Below are 18,935 nucleotides of genomic sequence, written 5' to 3'. Positions count from 1 at the left end.
GCCAGCTGAGAGGAAGCCCAGCCCAGGAGCCATCCCAGCCGCCCGCGCCTCACCTTCTGCAGCTCCTCCTCAACCTGCTGCTCAGCTTCCTGATCCTCAGCCCGGGGCTCCGCCCTGCTCAGCTCTAGCCACCGCCTCAGGCTGTGTGCTTGCCGCTGGCAGGACCTGAGGGCGTAAGGCAACTGCTGCCTGGCTTTGCCCAGGCAGAGCCTGCAGCCTGGAGACAAGCACACCCGCTTCTGCTGCCATGGGCGGAGGCAGAGAGGCTCCCCCACCATCCTCAGCCTGTGCAGAGCAGGCCTTGGGGGACCCAAGCCCTTCCCTCCGATCAAGGCTGCTGCCCATGTGGAGGTGCCTGGGCGTGGGGGAGGCTGGCTGTGGACCAGAGCACACGCAGGGCACCATCCCGAATGAGTGACAACGTACCAGGCAGACCACCGGCTTCCAGGGGCACAGCTGGGTGTCAAGTTCTGCTCAGCTTTTCCTGAGCATTACGCCCTCAGGTCCCTGAAGGTGAGACCACCCTGGACCTGAGCGGGGCGCTGCTCTGCCTGCCTGCGGGGCTGTCCCCAGGGACACAGCGCCCCGGTCGGCCCCCTTGCTGGGTGGCACAAGTGCCGTGGTCTCACCTGAGGTTCTGCCTTGTGGTCTGGTAGTCCTGCAGCTGCTGCCGGATGCCCTCAAGCTCAGCCTCCAGGTCGCTGTGGCCAGTGCCCACAGGAGAATATGCTTGATTTCGGCCAGCCTCTTGGCTCAGTCCAGGATGAGCTGAGCTGCCAGGAGGGGTGCCCCCTCTCGAGGCACTGACAGGCCCCTGGTACACACCTTCAGGGTCAGAGCCAGGCCCAGGCCTGGTGCCCCTGAAGTCCCCAGGAAGGAGCAGACAGGGGCTGGGGACACCGGCCAGGGACGAACGGACCTGGGATGGAAGCCCAGGCGTCACCGGCTGGGCTGACAACTGTGAAGGAAAGATGAACACTGACCAGGGAAGCGGGAGGAAGGTGGGGAGCCGGGGTTCCCCACGCCTGCTCTGGCCTTGCCCTCTTACTTCCGCACCCGACCCCACCAGAGGGCCCCCACCACTGGAGCAGCCACTGCCAGCTGTACCAAGCTTTCACCCCTTCTAGCAAAGACCGACCGACCATTTCCCTGAGAAAGGTGCTCCAGCCCTCCTTCCCTCCTCCTGGTGACACCAGCCCCTGGAGAGATGCGATGCTCCCACCCCCTCTCCACCCCCTCAGGTCGCAGCCCTTCGGGCACAAGCTCCTGCGGGGCCAGCCCAGGGCACAATTGTGCCTCCTCACTTCCCCGTCCCAGCTCCTTGACTCTCACATCACAGGCCCCAGAGTCGCAACCCCTCCTCCCTGTCACCCCTTCGGTTCTCAGGGGGTTACCTCCAACCTGTGCTGCGAACTGTCAACTTTGATCTGCAGCCCTGACCTCGTTCCTGGAGGCCAGGCTCCATCTGTTGCTTTACCTCAAACCTGACAGGTTCAGGACTCACTCTTCATGTGTCACCTGGGTCCCCAGCCACGTCTTCCCTCTCGCAGTAAAAGAACTCATTATTCCCCTCGTTGTTCAGGTTGGAAACCCAGGAGCCATCCTGGACTCCTTCCCTTCCTCTCGCCAAACCCATCAGAGCGAGCCCTGCCTGCTCTGCCTCCCATGGCGTCCACGCACCGCGGCCCAGCCGCAGCACCTTCTGCTGGACCCGCGTCCACAGCCTCTCGTTCTCCTAAGTCCAGCTTCTCCCTGGGGCCTGCATGGCCCTCCCTGGTCCACAGCCTCTACCTCTGTCTGCATGTGGGGTTTCCTTTGGTCTCCACCTCCGTGTAAGCGTCACGAGCACAGGCCTTGGGGGCCATTCCCTGCTGTGTCCCCAGGATAGTGGCCCCTACACTGGGTACGTCTCCCAAGGCAGCGGGCACAGCTTTGGCTAAGGCACTGAGTATGCGAGAAAGCAGCAGCAAAGGCCAGACCAGAACACGCCCCAGGGGTCTTACCCAAACGGGTACTTGGGCCCCACGTGGCGCAAAGGAGGATGGGGGCAGCAGCTCTGGGCTGGGGTGTGCTGTGGGTGGTAGCTTCAGGCCAGGGGCGCGTGGCAGGGGGCTGCTTGGGTCCAGCACTGACCGGGCGGGGCCCACTGGCCGGACCTGGTGTGGGCCGCACTCCCACAGGGCCTGGGACCTGAGTGGCGGAGCGGTGGGAGCCGGTCAGGCAGTGCCCCCAGAGGAGCAGGAAGGAAGGGAGCCAGGCCCCCTTAAGGCACCAGGACTGCAGCACCTACCCCTGCCTGCTGAGGGGGCCACACACCAGGGGCACCTGGCTCTGCAAGGGCTCCACCAGGAAGCTTGGGCGTCGCGGCTGCTTCCGTGCCCAGCGGGCAGCATTGCTGGAAAGAAACAGGCTGTTTCTCCAGGCTGCCCAGGGCCTGGGACCTTGTGGGTGCAGTCATCCAGCCCGTCCTCTGAAATCTCTCAGGCAGACTGGAGGCCGGGTGAGGAAGGCCCTCGCCCCAGCTGCCTTCCTGGACGAGCAACTCCAGGGGCCTGCTGCCTGTGGGCGCCCCACCCACGCGTCTCACGGGAGCCAGGCACAGGCTGCAGCAGCGCAGCGTGCAGGGCCAGCGTGTCCCAGAGGGCACCCGCTCCTGGCTGTGCCGGGAGAAGTGGGGAGACTACCAGGCCTGGTGAGGAGGGGCTACCAGGGGGCCCATCTGGGAGGAATAGCAGCTGAGCCCCGGTTAGGGCCCCACAGGAGCGGGGGCAGGATTCTGCTGCACAGGGGGCTCCCAGTGGCTCAGCCGTGACCCCGGAGCCCAGTGTCCTTCCCATACTGTCCAAGATCTGCCCCAGGAGGAAGCGAGGAGAAGGAGGTGAGGGACGGGGCTACTCACAGCTCCAGGAGCTGGGGGTCCCCAGGGGCTGACGCCAGGCCATCCAAAGCTCCCCAAAGCCCACGAGGAGCTGGTAGCCTTTTGGTCTCCAGGGGGGCATCGCCAGCCCCGGCGGCAACGTGGCTAATAAGGGGACACTCAAACGTCACTCTTCTGCTGGGCTCAGTGGACACAGGGGACTGCGGCTCCCTGCCCCGACCCAGCGCCTTCTGTTTCCAGAGCGTGGCACAACGACGCACTGCGCGGTGGAGACTGTGGGCCGCCTGCAAACAGCCTCCGGTCAGGGCGGTGCTGTGCCGCCCGTGCCCACGGGGCTGGGGGGATGGGGACACCCCAGACCCACCTGCACCTGCTGCTGGGCGTGCAGCTGCTGCCGGAAGGCCTTCATGCCGGCCGCAAAGCGCAGGAGGCGCTCAACGCCCTCCCTGAGGAGCTGCAGCTGGTAGACCTGCACTGCCTGCTCCTCCCGCGCCTTCTTCCTCCTCGCCTCCTGCACGAAGCCCCGCCAGGCGGCCCAGGCCTCCAGGGAGAGGAGCGGTGAGGCCCAGCCGTCCTGCTGAGGCCCCCTCCCGCCGGCTGTGGCCTCTGCTGGGACGGGGAGCCCGTTACCTTCGCCTGCAGGGAGAAGGCCCAGAACCACAGGGCCTGCGCCGTGCGCTGCTGCTCGTGCCTCCTGTCCAGCAGCTGCGGGCCACAAAGGCAGTGTCCCCTTCAGGGAGCCCCCCTGCGCGGCCCCAGTCACCCTCAGATCCCTCTCCAGCTGGGTCCCGCCCTGCCTGCCCTGAGGCTGGGGATCGAGGAAGCTGCTCGGGAAAGAATGTCCAGGAGCTCCGGGGGCAGGACTCTGGGCTCCGGGGAGCAAAGAGACCGGACCCCTGAAGGGCCGCCAGGTGGGACACAGGACGCAGTCTGCCCGGTGTCTCCGCAAAGCCTCAGTAAAGACCTGAAGTGGGTTTCCTATCAATTTCTACACGTTACCCTGACATGTTTTCAACAGGACACTGCAGGAAGGGACTTGGCCTTAGACAGGTTCCCAGGGAAGGAAGCTGGCAGTGCTGGGCAGTGGTTGGCAGGGATGGGGGGGCCCCGGGAGGAGGGTGACACCAGCAGGAGCTGGAGGCAGGCCGGGAGGGAGCAGGACGGGGAGGGGCTTCTCCAGGGCGCCCACCTGTCGTCTCCACTGGTGGAAGTAGGCCCGGCTGAGCGTCTGGGCCCGGAGTCGGGCGGCCTGCCTCTGCCGCAGCTGGGGAGAAAGCACGTAGTGGGCTGTGGGCCGTGTGCCTGGGGCCGGCAGGTGCCCACACGCAGAGCCCCCGAGGGCGTCGTGGGCTCCAGGCCCACCAGCACCTCCTCCCAAGGGCCTCCTGCACAGGTGGGGTGTCCAGATGGCTCTGCAGTTCACCCAGTGCTGACAGGCGTGGTTCAGATTGAACGGGTTCTCTGCAAAGCCACTGTCCCTCCGGGGGCCAGGCTCCCGAGGCTGCGTCCCCCGCCTTCACTCACCAACCAGAAGGGCAGCCTTGCACCCACAGACCCCTGTCACCACCGTCCACACTGGCTGCTGGGAGCGCTTCAGCAAAGACCTTTCCTCACCCAGACAGCCCAGCCGCGCTGGGGAGCTCGTGGAGCTGCCCCCCGCCTCACCCTCTTCCTGACGCAGCCCTGATGGTGCGCCTTCCACCGGGCCAGGGCCTCCTGCAGCAGCTTCCGGCAGCAATGTCGCACTGCCCGCTCCATCTGCACCCTCTGCTGGGCAGCCCTCCGGCTTCGGTCCCGCCAGAGCCGAAACCAGGTCCTGAGACGGCCTGAGACAGACCGGAGTCAGTCAGCTCTCGTGGAGGACGCACGTGGACCCCTAGTGCTGTGCGTGCTAAGTCGCTTCAGTCGTGTCTGACTCTGCGACCCCATGGACTGTAGCCCACCAGGCTCCTCTCTGTCCATGGGATTCTCCAGGCAAGAACACTGGAGTGGGTTTCCAAGCCCTCCTCCAGGAGTTCTTCCCAACCCAGGGATCAAACCTGTGCCTCTTATGTCCCAGCACCGGTAGGCTCTTTACCACTAGCCTCACCTGGGAAGCCCTCACAGAGCAGCAGGCAACGGTGAAACTTAGAGGGTGGAGAACCTGGGTGAGACCACTGCGTGTGGACATGTCCTCTGTGAGGACAGCTCTGGCCACCTTCAGAGGCTGCGCACACCCTGACGGGAACCAGGGCTGTTGATCGCTGGGCCCCCCACCCCACCCGAGCCATAAGCCTGTGCACAGCAGCCGCAGGTGTGCCAAGACCCCTGCAGAGCCGCCTGCAAGCAGCTGCTGGGCTTGAGGCAATGGGAGGAAACCGAGGCTCAGCGGCCCAGGCAGCCCGAGCCAGGCACGGCGAAGCCCGGCTCTGCTGAGCGCATGCATCCTCTGACAGCCGGGCTCCGCAAGCAGGTGGGTCGGGGCCGCGCCCTGCGTGTCTGTCACCAGACTCTCTCGAGGGACCAAGCACTCTGTTCTGGTGCTGCTTTCCCTTTTGGAGTTTTTCCTTTTCTGTAGCCTGGAGGTGTCACATTAAGTGCTGCTGTTCCCCGGGTCCTGCTTTACACACGGACGTGTGAGCCTCACTGGACCCCCACGACCACCTCCAGGGCAGGTACTACCATTCCCACACTCAGCCGGCACACCGAGGCTGAGAGGAGGCCCTGCCTGAGTTACACAGCCATTGATGGGCATGAGTGCCCACGATCCCTTACCCCTGCTCCGTCCTCCTGCAGCCCCAGCCGAGCCCTGGACCACCAATGTGTGCCTGAGACTCAGAGGCTCACTTATGCCAAGAAAGAGCCCCATGGGTATGGCGAGCACATGTGCTGCGTGCTGAGAACACGGCATGTCATCAACAGCCCCCAGCGCCCCGCACCAGCCCTAATGGACACAGAAACTGAGGGCCAGCCACGTGCCACCAGCCATGTGAGGAAAGACGCTGCCGGCAGGCCCGCAAGGGAAGCAGCTTCAGCTGTGCCGGTCACCCCCCCACCGCGGTCGCCTGACCCAAACCGGGTGCCGTGCAGCACCAGTGCCAAAGTCCGCCCAGCAGAGACTGGGGGCGGGCTGAGCGCCGCATCTTTCCTGGGAATGACTAAAAACACTTAGCCTTGGTTTCTAGGGTGAGGGGCAGCCGTCCCAGCAGAGACTGGGGGCGGGCTGAGCGCCGCATCTTTCCTGGGAATGACTAGAAACATTTACCTTGGTTTCTAGGGTGAGGGGCAGTCTGAGGTCACAGAGGAGCGTGCTGGACCCTGAGATTCTGTCCAGGAGAGCATGGAACTGTGTTCATTGACACAAGAACCAGTCAGAACCAAATCTGAGTGGATTAGCTTTTGTCTCAGAGCAAATGCTATTAAGCCAATTTAACAGCTTGATCCATTTTCTCTATGGTCCGATTTAAACCATTTCTCATTCATTCTAACCAGCAGCTGTCTCCTCAGAGTGTCAGACGTGCCCCTGCAGACCCAAGGGTCCCTGTTTTCACATCTCTCTCCAGCAGCGGTCCCCCCAGGCCATTGGAATGGCAGGTCATGGGACTGCCTGGGGCCAGCTGGACAGTCCCTGCTTCCCAAGCAGACTAGGAAGCAGGACCCTGACAGGGAGGGCCCAACCTGACAAGCAGCTGTCACGGGCAGAACGTCCCCATCAAACTGCCTCCAAGACCCCATTCCAGCTCCAGGTCTTTACTTCTCTGTAGATCTCAAGCCTGGGCCTTTTCATTAATGGCAATTGGCTGGGAAAAGGATGTGAAGATGGACCAGTTTACTCCTCCCAAGGTCACATCCACCCCAGAACCTGAGCTAATGGTGTGTGGAGCAACTGACATCTGGAGTGGGGTGTGCCCTTAACCCAGTTATGACTGGTCTCTTAAGAAGAGACACAGACACGGATGATGACGTGAGGAACGATAAGGCCGGAGTGACAACATGTCTACAGCCTGAGGTGCAGCAAGGGTGCCCAGGAGCCACCAGAAGCCAGCTGAGCAGGGGAGGAGACCACCTCCCCACCACCGCAAAGCCTGTGGAGGGAGCACGGCCCTGCCAGCACCTTGAGTTTAATCTTCACAGGCCGCTCTTCAGCTTCCAGACTTTTGCCAAGAGAACGTACTGGTCACAACGAACACCCGCTTCCAACAACAGAAGAGACGACTCCACATGGACGTCACCAGACGGTCAACACCAGAATCAGACTGACTACATTCTCTGCAGCCAAAGATTGAGAAGCTCTATACAGTCAGCAACAACAGACCAGGAGCTGACTGTGGCTCAGATCCTGAACTAACTCCTTATTGCCAAATTCAGACTTAAATTGAAGAAAAATAGGGAGAAGCATTAGACCATTTAGGTATGACCTAAATTAAATCCCTTACGATTATACAGTGCAAGTGACCAATAGATTCAAGGGATCAGATCTGACAGACAGAGTGCCTGAAGAACTATGGAGAGAGGTTTGTAACACTGTACAGGAGACAGTAATCAAAACCATCCCCAAGAAAAAGAAATGCAAAAGGCAAAATGGTTCGAGGAGGCCTTACAAATAGCTGAGAAAAGAAGAGAAACAAAAGGCAAAGGAGAAAAGGAAAGATATACTCATCTGAATGGAGAGTTCCAAAGAATAGCAAGGAGAGATAAGAAAGCCTTCCTAAGTGATCAAGGCAAAGAAAGAGAGGAAAATAACAGAATGGGAAAGACTACAGATCTCTTCAAGAAAATTAGAGATATCAAGGGAACATTTCATGCAAAGATGCGCTCGATAAAGGACAGAAATGGCATGGGCCTAAAAGAAGCAGAAGATATTAAGAAAAGGTGGCAAGAATACACAGAAGAACTATACAAAAAAAAACATGACCCAGATAACCACGATGGCGTGATCACTCATCTAGAGCCAGACATCCTGGAATGTGAAGTCAAGTGGGCCTTGGGAAGCATCACTATGAACAAAGCTAGTGGAGGTGACAGAAATTTCAAATCCTAAAAGATGATGCTGTTGAAGTGCTGCACTCAATATGCCAGCAAATTTAGAAAACTCAGCAGTGGCCACAGGACTGGAAAAGGTCAGTTTTCATTTCAATCCCAAAGAAGGACAATGCCAAAGAATGTTCAAACTACTGCACAATTGCACTCATTTTACACGCTAGCAAAGTAATGCTCAAAATTCTCCAAGTCAGGGTTCAACAGTACGTGAACTGAGAACTTCCAGATGTTCAAGCTGGATTTAGAAAAGGCAGAGAAAGGAGAGATCAAATTGCCAACATCTGCTGGATCATAGAAAAAGCAAGAGAGTTCCAGAAAAACACCTACTTCTGCTTCACTGACTATGCTAAAACCTTTTATTGTGTGGATCACAACAAACTGTGGAAAACCCTTAAAGAGATAGGAATACCAGATAACCTTACCTGCCTCCTGTGAAACCTGTTTGCAGGTCAAGAAGCAACAGTTAGAACCAGACATGAACAATGGACTAGTTCAAAATTGGGAAAGGAGTACATTAAGGCTGTATATTGTCACCTGCTTTTTAACTTATATGCAGAGTACATCATGAGAAATGCCGGGCTGGATGAAGCACAAGCTGGAATCAAGATTGCCAGGAGAAATATCAATAACTTCAGATATGCAGATGGCACCACTCTTATGGCAGAAAGTGAAGACGAACTCAAGAGACTCTTGATGAAGGTGAAAGAAGAGAGTGAAAAAACTGGCTTAAAACTCAACATTCAAAAAAAGAAGATTATGGTATCCAGGACCATCATTTCATGGCAAATAGATGGGCAAACAGTAGAAACAGTGACAGACTTTATTTACTTGGGCTCCAAAGTCACTGCGAATGGTGACTGCAGCCATGAAATTAAAAGATGCTTGCTCCTTGGAAGAAATGCTATGAGAAACCTAGACAGCATATTAAAAGCAGAGACGTCACTTTGCCAACAAAGGTCCGTCTAGTCAAAGCTATGGTTTTTCCAGTGGTCATGTATGGATGTGAAGAGTCTGACCACAAAGAAGGCTGAGTGCCAAAGAACTGATGCTTTTGAATTGTGTTGGAAAAGACTCGAGAGTCCCTTGGAACACAAAGAGATCAAACCAGTCAATCCTAAAGGAAATCAACCCTGAATGTTCATTGGAAGGACTGATGCTGAAACTAAACCTTTAATACTTTGGTCACCTGTTGAGAAGAGCCAACTTATCAGAAAAGGCTGGGAAAGACTGAAGGCAGGAGAAGGGGACGACAGAATGAGATGGTTGGATGGCCTCAATGACCATGAGTTTGAGCAAGCTCTGGGAGACAGTGAAGGACAGGGAAGCCTGGTGTGCTGCAGTCCATGGGGTCGCAGAGTCAGACATGACTGAACCACCACCGTCTAGCTGCCGGGCCCCACTTACCTCTACTCAGCACCAGCTGGGCCTCCCTGACAGCTCCGTCCGCCTGCTCTCGGTAATACACCTCCACAGATGCTGCCTCTCGCCACTCAAGCAGGACCTGAGGGGCAGAAGCAGAAGAGTGTGGTCATGGCACGTCCCCACTTCCTGGGGTCAACCCGGCTCTGTGGGTGGCTCCTCATGGAGTGAACGGCATTCATGTGGGCTCCAGGAAGTGCCCGCCGTCCACACAGACCCAGGCCACCTTGCCCAGGCCCCTCGCAGGAAGCCCTGGGTCCCAGGCGATGGGCCCAGATGAGCTGAACTTCACACAGTGCCGTTAAGACATCAAGGCTCACTCGGGCTCCCATCCTGTGTGTTAAGTGGAAGCTTCATGTCACGTGCGACATACGTGAGGCACACGTGAAACCACAGTAACAGGACAGAGGGTGCCTGCCGCCTGCCCGCCACACAGTCACGAACTCCACTCCCCAGAGGCCGCCTCCCCTCCGAGCCCCGACCGTCCTTCCAGAGCAGGGCGCTCACACCGGCCTGTGAACTTCCCTGAGAGCAGACTGGACCCTGACCACGTGGAACTGCTGTTTGTTCACAGAGGCCCCAGAGCTGCCAGGACAGCCTCGGGCTCCCAGCAAACTGCCTTCTTCTGAAATGCCCCCGAGTCGAGGACCACCTCCACCACGGCATGTGCGTCCTGTCACATGACGTGACTTGTTCCCATGCGCCCCCAGCACGTGGAGCCAGGGCACCAATTCCTGCCAACTGTGACCAATGACCGCACTTTCCAGGAGGCTCTACGGAAAGCCCCCGAGGCCATGAATCCCACAAGGCCAAAGAGCAGCAGGGGTCAGGGAGGCCTCCCCGTGATGATACGAGGAGACAGAGGCGTGGCGTCCCAAGGGAAGGTTCCACGTGTGTGGGCAACCCTGGTTCTGGGGAGAGCTGGTTCACAGTCAGTATACACCCTGCCTTTGTTTTACGGATGTTGGTTCAGAATTCAGTAAAAGGAGTGAGTACACAAGCCCGCCTGCTGGCCCAGCTGTGTATGTGCAGAAGGGCGCTGTCTCTTGTTCTGGGCTCCTCGTTCAGTTCACGCCTCTGGAGGCACTTCCAGGCCGCCCCATGGCAGGAACGCGGCCCCAGCCCCCCGGCGGCCAGCTGGCCCACAGGGCTCACCTTGGAGCACAGAGTCCTCCTGTAGTGAGCTGCCGCCCGGGACATCTTGTTTGCTTCGTCTGCTTGGGCCATGGCGTTCTCTCTCCAGCGATGTAACACATGCCTGCGGGCACACGGGGGGACAGGGTGACCTGGGGGTGGACAGTGCGAGGCTCTTCTGCTTGGTCGTGAATCGAGGTCTCCCCACACCCGAGCGTGTCCGTCGCACGGACGATTTACGTTGACTGCACACCCCGCACGCGGCTGAGCGGTGCCGTGGGAGCACCACGGGCACCACGGCCTCGTGCATTCAGGCGCCACGGGGAACACAGGGCTGCAACCCAGTGACAACGACAGAGGCGCTGCATCCATGGTAAGAGAGGTGCAGACAGGAAGACTGAGGAAGGCACGCACAGCCTGGAACAGCAGGTGCTGAACAGACTGAGGCAGGGGAAGAACACAGCGCGGCCGAGGGGCGTGAGTGAGCCCACATGCGAGATGCAGACAGGCCCAGAAGCTGGAGAGAGGCTTAGAGCAGGGGGTGGGGGGAGGGCAGGAGGTGGGCCTGGGAGGGAGCAGAGGTGACAAGGTACCTCCTGCAGGTCTGAACGGGGCAGGGAAAGGTACTCAGATGAACAAGACAGGCGGGAGATGGCGCAGGTGCCTCCCAGAGGCCCCGCTCAGCACACAGCGTGGGTTCAAGACACGTGAGGCCCCAGTGAACAGCACTAGCACTGGAAACACCGAAGCCTTGCTCTCAGCAGCAGGAGGCAGCCAGGCGTGACTGCCAGACCCTGGCTGGGGTCCCCCCAACCTGCCGCGGTCTGCAGCCTGCTCCCCGGTCCCTGGGCTGTGCCAGGGACGCGCGGACTCACCGCAGCAGCCGCCTCTTGTGCCGGCTCTCCCTGGCAGCCGCCTCCTGCAGCACGCTCCGCACCCGGCTCTGATAAACCTGCAGATGACCAGGAGGACTGGAGGACCCAGGCCGCAGCACTTGTCACCCTGGGGCAGCCGCAGGGGTACAGGGCCTGTGATGCCCAGAGCAGGCAGCACAGAGGGTGGGGGGAGGCCAGGAGCCCACCCAGGAACAGCGAGAGGACCAGCTATGCCCTCACCTGGTAAGTCCAGCCCCCAGGCCCCTGGCCCCCGGGGAAGGACAGAGAACTAGCTCAGGGGTGTAAGACCCACTGGCCAGGGCACTTGCTCTGAGTCTTGTGGAATTACTACCTCGGGAGAGGCGGGAGGAACAAGGAAGGGGAACAAAGTCTTCGGAATCCCCCTCCCTGCCAGCCAAGGAGGTCTGGGGGACCGCGGCATCGCGTACCCCCCAGGTCTGCAGCGCCCTGTGCAGCAAGCTGTGCTGGTGGTGCAGGTCGGCTTGCGCCAGCTTCCGCCACTCGGCACTGCGCAGAGCCCGGCGCTGCGGAGAGGAGAGAGCCGGCCGCCGCGGGCCCAGGGCTGAGGGGGGCTTGGCCGTGCCTCAGTCTCACTCTTGGTTTGGGGAAGCTCGGGTAAAGTGGTTATTAACCCCAAGCCCAGCATCCTCTTCTGTAAACACATTGTTTTTAGAGGGCTGTCTTAGAGGGCTGTGAGGATGACATGGGGCAAATGCCTCCTGCGGTTCAGTGCGAACCAGCAGCAGTGTGAACCTTTTTCGCCCTGAAGAGGACGTCTGTGAACCGTTAGACCAGGAACTTTAGACTCAGAGCGTCCAGGAGGGACAGCCTGGCACCTGCCACAGCGGGGACCTATGCCCAGTCGTCTCATGAAACCAGCTGGGCACTCACCCCAGCTGCCGCCCGGCCTCCCACACACACTCAGGGGAAGGTGGTTTCCGCGGGGCCGTGGAGGAGACCCTGTGTTCGCCCTGAGTCACCCTGATGAAGCTCCACCCACCCACAGCCCCAGGCGGGCAGTGCCCATGTGCCAAGGCCTCACCTCCCGCCACCTGGTCCAGGCCCGGCGCAGAAGCCACGCCGCGTGGAACCGTGCAGCCCGCATAGTGCCCGTCCTCCTGCAGGGAGACAGCTGGCACTCAGCCCAGACCCTGTGAAGGCCCTCTCGAGGGTCACCCCACTGCAGCCGGGACCCTGCCCAGGGGGTCTTAAACATGCAGGGGAATCAAGACCTTTTGGGAACAGCTGACAAAGGATTTGGGCGTTCCACCCAGAACAGCACTCATGCAGCCCAATTTTTGTGGACAAATTCACAGGGCTCTGTGTTCGTGTGGGAACAGGTAACTGAGGAGGAGGTTCAATGTGGCCAGAGTTCTAGAAGTGAGAGACCCTCGGAGCACAAAGCAGATCAAGAGAGAACCCAGGGCAGGACGACGCCTGCCGGGCACACAGGGTTGTCTGCCCTGGTCCCTGACTACGGGGTGTGGTGAAACTGCCATAGTCTGCCCTGGCCATGGGCGCTTCAAGTGGCCCCAATCAGTGAGCAGGATGGAGCTGACGGGCGGGACCTCAGCTCCATAGGCCCTGCTGACCAGCCAAGGTCCTGAGCCCAGAGATCCATGAGCACCCCAGGAGCCTCCCACTGCAGCCCCAGTTTTGCTTAGACGGTTTCAAGTTGAATTTCCGGGACTTAAGACCAGAATCCAGGCTGACACGACCACCTCCCCACCCCCACCGGCAGACGCTCAGAGCTAACAGTCTGCCACTACAGTCAAAGCTGCCCCGAGTGGGGAAGGGTTTCCAAGGCACGAGTAGCCACTCACTCTGTTCTGAGCCCTCGGGAGCCCTCCCTCCAGACACAGAAGGCCTTCCTGAGCCGCCCGAGGTGGTGGTGGGCACAGGCCAGTGCATGCTGCTGCTGCTCCAGGCGGTGTGCCGCTGCCTGCTGGCGCCACAAGGACCATGATTTCTGCAGAAGGTGCTGCTCTGCATGGAGCACGGCCTGTGGCAGGAGAGACTGGAAGGGTCACAGAGGCGGCGGTACGGAAGCCAGGAAAAGTCCAGGCCACGAACGATGACCAAGGCGGAAGAGCTGGACATGCAGGAGCTGGGCGGGCCCAGAAACCATCTGCAGAGTCCACTGACAGACAAGGAAACAGATGCCAGGCCCTGCCCTGGCCTCGTGAAGCCTGGCTGCAGGCGGGTCGCCCTGCAGCATGGGTCTGTGTCCAGCAGCGTCCTCAGGGGCAAGGCGCCAGGTGGAGACCTGAAGCAGGCCCTGAGTGTCCCAGCACCTCCCTGGGGGGCCCCGGGGGAGCCACTCACCATCCTCTCTGCCAAGCGGTGTTCTCGATGCTGAGACATCTTCTGACACCAGATGGCAAACACCTGCTTCTCTAACACCTCCCTGAAAAAGTGAATAACAGGAGAGCACTTAACTCCACAAGAATGATACGTTCCAAATGACTAGGTTTTTTCTCTTATATTAAGAGCCAAATAAGCCCAGGTGGGGAGCAAGGAAAGCAGACAAAAGCCAAACCCCCCAAATGACCTGACACATTCCACACAGTTTCCGGCCTCACCCACACGGTGTGAAGACGATTCAGGCCTGGAGACCCTGTTTCTTCCTGCGCCCCACGCTCAATTACCCACAGTGCTCGACGGGCGCAGGGAAAGCCCTTCCAGTCCCTGCTGAGCAGCCAGGCTGCTGCTACCCACGTCCTTAGGGCAAGCAGTTAAAAACAGAAGCCGGAAAACCCAAAGCTGAGCTGGGCCCCAAGAAAAAGAAGTTCAAACAAGTATTTCAGGTGAAGTGGACAGAGAGATGGTCTGCACCTCTGCCCAGGCCTACCTGCACACCGTCAGTGAGTGAGTGAGTGAGTGAAGTCGCTCAGTCGTGTCCGACTCTTTGTGACCCCATAGACTGTAGCCTACCAGGCTCCTCAGTTCGCGGGATTTTCCAGGCAAGAGTACTGGAGTGGGTTGCCAGATCCAGAGGATCTTCCCAACCCAGGGATCGAACCCGGGTCTCCCGCACTGTAGGCAGACAGCTTACTGTCTGAGCCACCAGGGAAGCAGCACTGGGACAACTGGTCAACAGCCTGCAGGGGCTGTGCCTTGGCAAAGCCATTAGGACTGATGCTGGGGGACGGGAGACAGCGACCCTGGCATTTAACCCGTCGGATACACCACTCAGAACAAAGAGCTGCACTTCCTGCCAGGACACAGCAACCCATCCGTCCACGTGGTACAAACTGGGACAAGATGCACGAAGTTACTGTTTTCAGGCACCGCAGGTGTGATCATCGAGGGACAGGGAACGTGCAAGGTGAGCCCCATTTCGCCTGGGGGGCACCTTCTGGACACTGGGGTCAGGGGAGGGAGGCCGAGGAGAGCACGACAATCTCACTGAGCTGAGGCAGAGACCGCAAATTATTTCTGGGAATCCCCAAATCACAAATTATCAAAGGAAAAAAAAAATCAAGGAATTGTACCGTACTGAAATTAAACACTTCCGCTCACAAAAAAATGAAAACAAAACACAGTTAATTCACGTCAGTACATATATAATCACCTACTTTGCTCTCAGTTAAAATAAATAGTTAGAAAATGAAAAAGCCAGCCACATCCTGGAAGAGAGTATTTTCAATACCGTAGTCCAACAAAGAGCTGGTATCCAGAAAATATTTTTAAAATCTTCTACAAATCAGTAAGAGTTTTTAAAAGACACACAATTCAATTCTCTTAAAAACTAGGAGAAAGACTTGAACGGACACCTCCCAAAAGGTATAAAGTGGTCAGTGAGCATGTGATAAAGGCCAAAAGGATCAAAACCTGTCTGGTATTCCAAGGATGAAAATCAGCTCAGACTGAAAAGCGTAAATGCAGCCCGACCATGCATCAGGTCTGGAGGACTCCCACACTTGATGAAGCCAACCACAAGCCAAGCCTGCTTCTCCCTTGGTGACGCGGCAGCTGTCAGACGCCACGAGGACCCCCTTGTCCTCAGCAGTGATGCCCAGATAAGCTCTGCTGTGACCACTCACTCCCGAGGACACTCACGATGACAATGCTCCCAAGTGAGTCCCCACCTCTCAACCCGCCCCATCTGGCCTCAGAAACAGCGATCCATCCAAAAAGGAACCCTCTTTCTCTTAGAGCCTCCTCGGTTACAAATTCCCTTCCCTCGTGTACAGAGAGCAGCACTCCAGAGCTCCCCTCCTTCCTGGCAGTCAATCTGACTTGGTCAAATTACACATGTCCTGTTTCTGGCTCATGAGCTTTAAGGAAGAGACGTCACTTTGCCGACAAAGGTCTGATCAGTCAAGGCTGTGGGCTTCCCCGACAGCTCAGTTGGTAAAGACCCCGGTTTAATTCCTGGGTTGGGAAGATCCACTGGAGAAGGTAGACTACTCACTCCAGTATTCTTGGGCTTCCCTGGTGGCTCAGCTGGTAAAGAATCCGCCTCCAATGTGGGAGACCTGGGTTCAATCTCTGGGTTGGGAAGATCCCCCGGAGAAAGGAAAGGCTAACCACTCCAGTATTCTGGTCTGGAGAATTCCATGGACTGTCAGTCCATGGGGTCATAAATAGTTGGACACGGCCGAGCGACTTTCATGGTTTTTCCAGCAGTCATGTAAGGATGTGAGAGTTTGACCATAAAGAAGGCTGAGTGCATCACCAACTCAATGGACATGAGTTTGGGCAAACTCCAGGAGATAGTGAAGGACAGCAAAGCCTGACGTGCTGCAGTCCACGGGGTCACAAAGAGTTGGACATGCCTTAGCGAATGAACAGCAACAATCAGGCTTTAAAGAAATGCTGTACATCATTAGTCCTCAGGAAAATGAAACTGCTCTCCACATACCCACTGAAACAGCAAAGCTGAAAAGACTTCGAGAGCAATGTTGGGGCTTCCCTGGCAGTCCAGTGGTTGAGAATCTGCCTTGCAATGCAAGGGACACAAGTTCGAGCCCTGACTTGGGAAGATCCCACATGCTGTGGAGCACCTAAGCCCATGCGCCGCAACTAATGAGCCTGTGCTTTAGAGCCCTTCAGCCCCAGCTACTGAAGCCTGCATGCCCTCGAGCCTGCGCTCAGCAGCGAGAAGCCACTGCAATAAGAAGCCCACACACCACAACTAGAGAGCAGCCTCCACTCGCCACAAGTAGAGAAAAGCCCACGAAGCAACGAACACCTAGCACAACCAAAAGTAAATAAAAAAATATTTTAATGTTGGTGAGGATGCTGGAGCAACCAGAATCCTCAGGTTTTCTGGTGTGAGCAGAAAATGCTATAGCCACCTACAAGATTAAGCAGATGCCCACCCTCTGACCCAGAAGTCTACTTCAAGGTATCGACCCAAGAGAAGCGAAAATGTGTTCCACTAAAACAGTGTCCACAGCAGCCTTAGGTACGACGGCCTCAAACTGGAAAACAACTCCTATGTTAAAACAGATCGAAACAGTGTCTTAGACACATACAATTGAATACTACTCAGCAAGTTAAAAACAGCTATAGATACATGCAATAACCTGGCTCAATCTCAAAAACATTAGGCTGAACTTTAAAAGACTCGAAGACACAATAGAGCAGGTACTATATGATCCCACTGTGCAAAGTTCAAAAGCACACAAAAACGAACCTAGAAGGGCAGAACGCAGAACAGGGATTACTCGTGCGGGTAGGAACTGACTGGAAAAGGGCAGGAAGGAACTCTCCGGGATGATGGAAGCATTCTGTATCTCAGGTGGGGTGCTAGTTATCCTGCGACGCAATCTGTAAAAATTCAATCTACTTGCTTAACATCTATACCTTTTACTGTACGTAAATTTTAGCTCAATTAAAAAAAAAAAGGCAAATGGTATCGCCTCATTCTCGGTATAATGTTTCACTGGCTGGTTAATAAACTATTTAGTCATAATTCATGAGATTCCACCATGAATTCAGTTTATATTCCTGAAATATTTTTTTAAGTACCCCAAGAATTATGGAAAGATAGAACATATGCTTTTTTTTTTTGGAACTTTGATTTGCTAAACTCAAAACCAAACCCATGGACATCAATTGACCTTAAGAGCCACAAATCAGTTCCAGGGGATGGATTATCCTACTCAATGGTCATGGCAACCCTGTGGGATATTATCACTTCATCTCCATTTTACATTTGAGGAAACTGGGGCTCAGAGAGACTGAGTGACTTGCCCAGAGCCACAGAACTGCCAAGCGTGCAGTGTGGTCTGCACTCAGTCGGGCCTGTCGGCTTCTAAGCCAGGTTCCCAATCACTCCGCCTCCTCGTGAACCAGGAAGGCAGGAACCTGAAAAACTGAGTTTTCTAAAAAGATCCAACTAAACCCAAAGAAGTAAAGTCTAGATCTTTTTTGCCAGCCTTCAAGCCTCCATCTGACTCCCTACCTTGATTCGCCCTCCACACTTTTGTCTCAAGTGATGGTTCTAAACTCGCCCAAGGCTGACGCCAACCACATCCCTTTTAGGAGCTCCTCTGGGCTGCTTTGAAGGTGCCCTCGATTTCTGGTCCTCATAACATCCCAAAATACAAACAAGCAAGCAACAGAACCAGCTCATTTGTAAAGGAAACGTGCGTTGTAGGCAGTGAAGCCATTTGTTGAATGCCTCTTACATTAGACCTCAGTACGGAAACTAAGGCAAAGCCCCTCTCTGCAGCAGAGGGGGCAGAGATAAATGCCAGCCCACGCCAGCCTCTTTGCTTCATGGCCACCCACTAAAAGCACCTCCTTGACCTTAGTGTACGGAGTCCAGGATTCTGGCTGACCCTCTCACACCAGCGTTCGGCGCCTCCAAAGCCAAGTGCAGGTCCACTTCTCCCAGAGCTGGCCCCCCCGTGTGTGCCCTAAGTGATGCGCACCGCGCTCAGGGCAACATCCAAAGTGTCACTACTTCCACGCACCTGTCAAACACCTGTGCGCGATCTACCTGCAGGATCAGGCGGCCCCTCAGTCTGGCCCTCCTCGTCCCACCATCCACTCTCCCCCACCCACAAAGCAAGCCTCCCCAGGCACACCCCTCAGCACCAGCTCTGAGCCCTGGAAGAACCTGTGCTGACACTCTGAGGACACAGATGGTCTGTTCTTTAGGACTGTTCTCCAACTGTCCCTTGAGCATCAGCCTCTCCTCCTCACCAAGACTGAAAGTTCCTACCAGGTCATAGGGCTCCAAAACCACCGCAGACGGTGACTGCAGCCATGAAATTAAAAGATGCTTACTCCTTGGAAAGTTACAACCAACCAAGACAGCATACTAAAAATCAGAGACATTACTTTGCCAACAAAGGTCCGTCTAGTCAAGGCTATGGTTTTTCCAGTGGTCATGTATGGATGTGAGAGTTAGACTGTGAAGAAAGCTGAGCGCTGAAGAATTGATGCTTTTGAACTGTGGTGTTGGAGAAGACTCTTGAGAGTCCCTTGGACTGCAAGGAGATCCAACCAGTCCATCCTAAAGGAGACTAGTCCTGGGTGTTCATTGGAAGGTCTGATGTTGAAGCTGAAACTCCAATACTTTGGCTACCTGATGCGAAGAGCTGAATTCATTTGAAAAGACCCTGATGCTG

General features: G+C 56.8%; 1 protein-coding gene across 1 annotated transcript in view; it reads right to left on the bottom strand.

The window, feature by feature from the left end:
- SFI1 (SFI1 centrin binding protein) overlaps nt 1-18,935 on the bottom strand; it is an 87,959-nt gene that overhangs the window by 206 nt on the left and 68,818 nt on the right. Inside the window, exons 16-31 of the mRNA XM_059876212.1 lie at nt 13,672-13,753; nt 13,170-13,348; nt 12,389-12,464; nt 11,775-11,870; nt 11,326-11,402; nt 10,472-10,574; nt 9,302-9,398; nt 4,544-4,704; nt 4,068-4,142; nt 3,509-3,583; nt 3,243-3,419; nt 2,900-3,162; nt 2,291-2,395; nt 1,792-2,190; nt 630-1,115; nt 54-165 (exon numbers count right to left, since the gene is read on the bottom strand). Coding sequence (XP_059732195.1) covers nt 54-165; nt 630-1,115; nt 1,792-2,190; nt 2,291-2,395; nt 2,900-3,162; nt 3,243-3,419; nt 3,509-3,583; nt 4,068-4,142; nt 4,544-4,704; nt 9,302-9,398; nt 10,472-10,574; nt 11,326-11,402; nt 11,775-11,870; nt 12,389-12,464; nt 13,170-13,348; nt 13,672-13,753 — 2,563 coding nt within the window. The remainder of the gene's footprint in view (nt 1-53; nt 166-629; nt 1,116-1,791; nt 2,191-2,290; nt 2,396-2,899; nt 3,163-3,242; nt 3,420-3,508; nt 3,584-4,067; nt 4,143-4,543; nt 4,705-9,301; nt 9,399-10,471; nt 10,575-11,325; nt 11,403-11,774; nt 11,871-12,388; nt 12,465-13,169; nt 13,349-13,671; nt 13,754-18,935) is intronic.

Source organism: Bos taurus, chromosome 17 (assembly GCF_002263795.3).
Source record: "Bos taurus isolate L1 Dominette 01449 registration number 42190680 breed Hereford chromosome 17, ARS-UCD2.0, whole genome shotgun sequence".
NCBI classification, from domain to species: domain Eukaryota; kingdom Metazoa; phylum Chordata; class Mammalia; order Artiodactyla; family Bovidae; genus Bos; species Bos taurus.
Note: the sequence above shows the minus strand (reverse complement) of the source record. Positions and strands in the feature narration are given on the sequence as shown.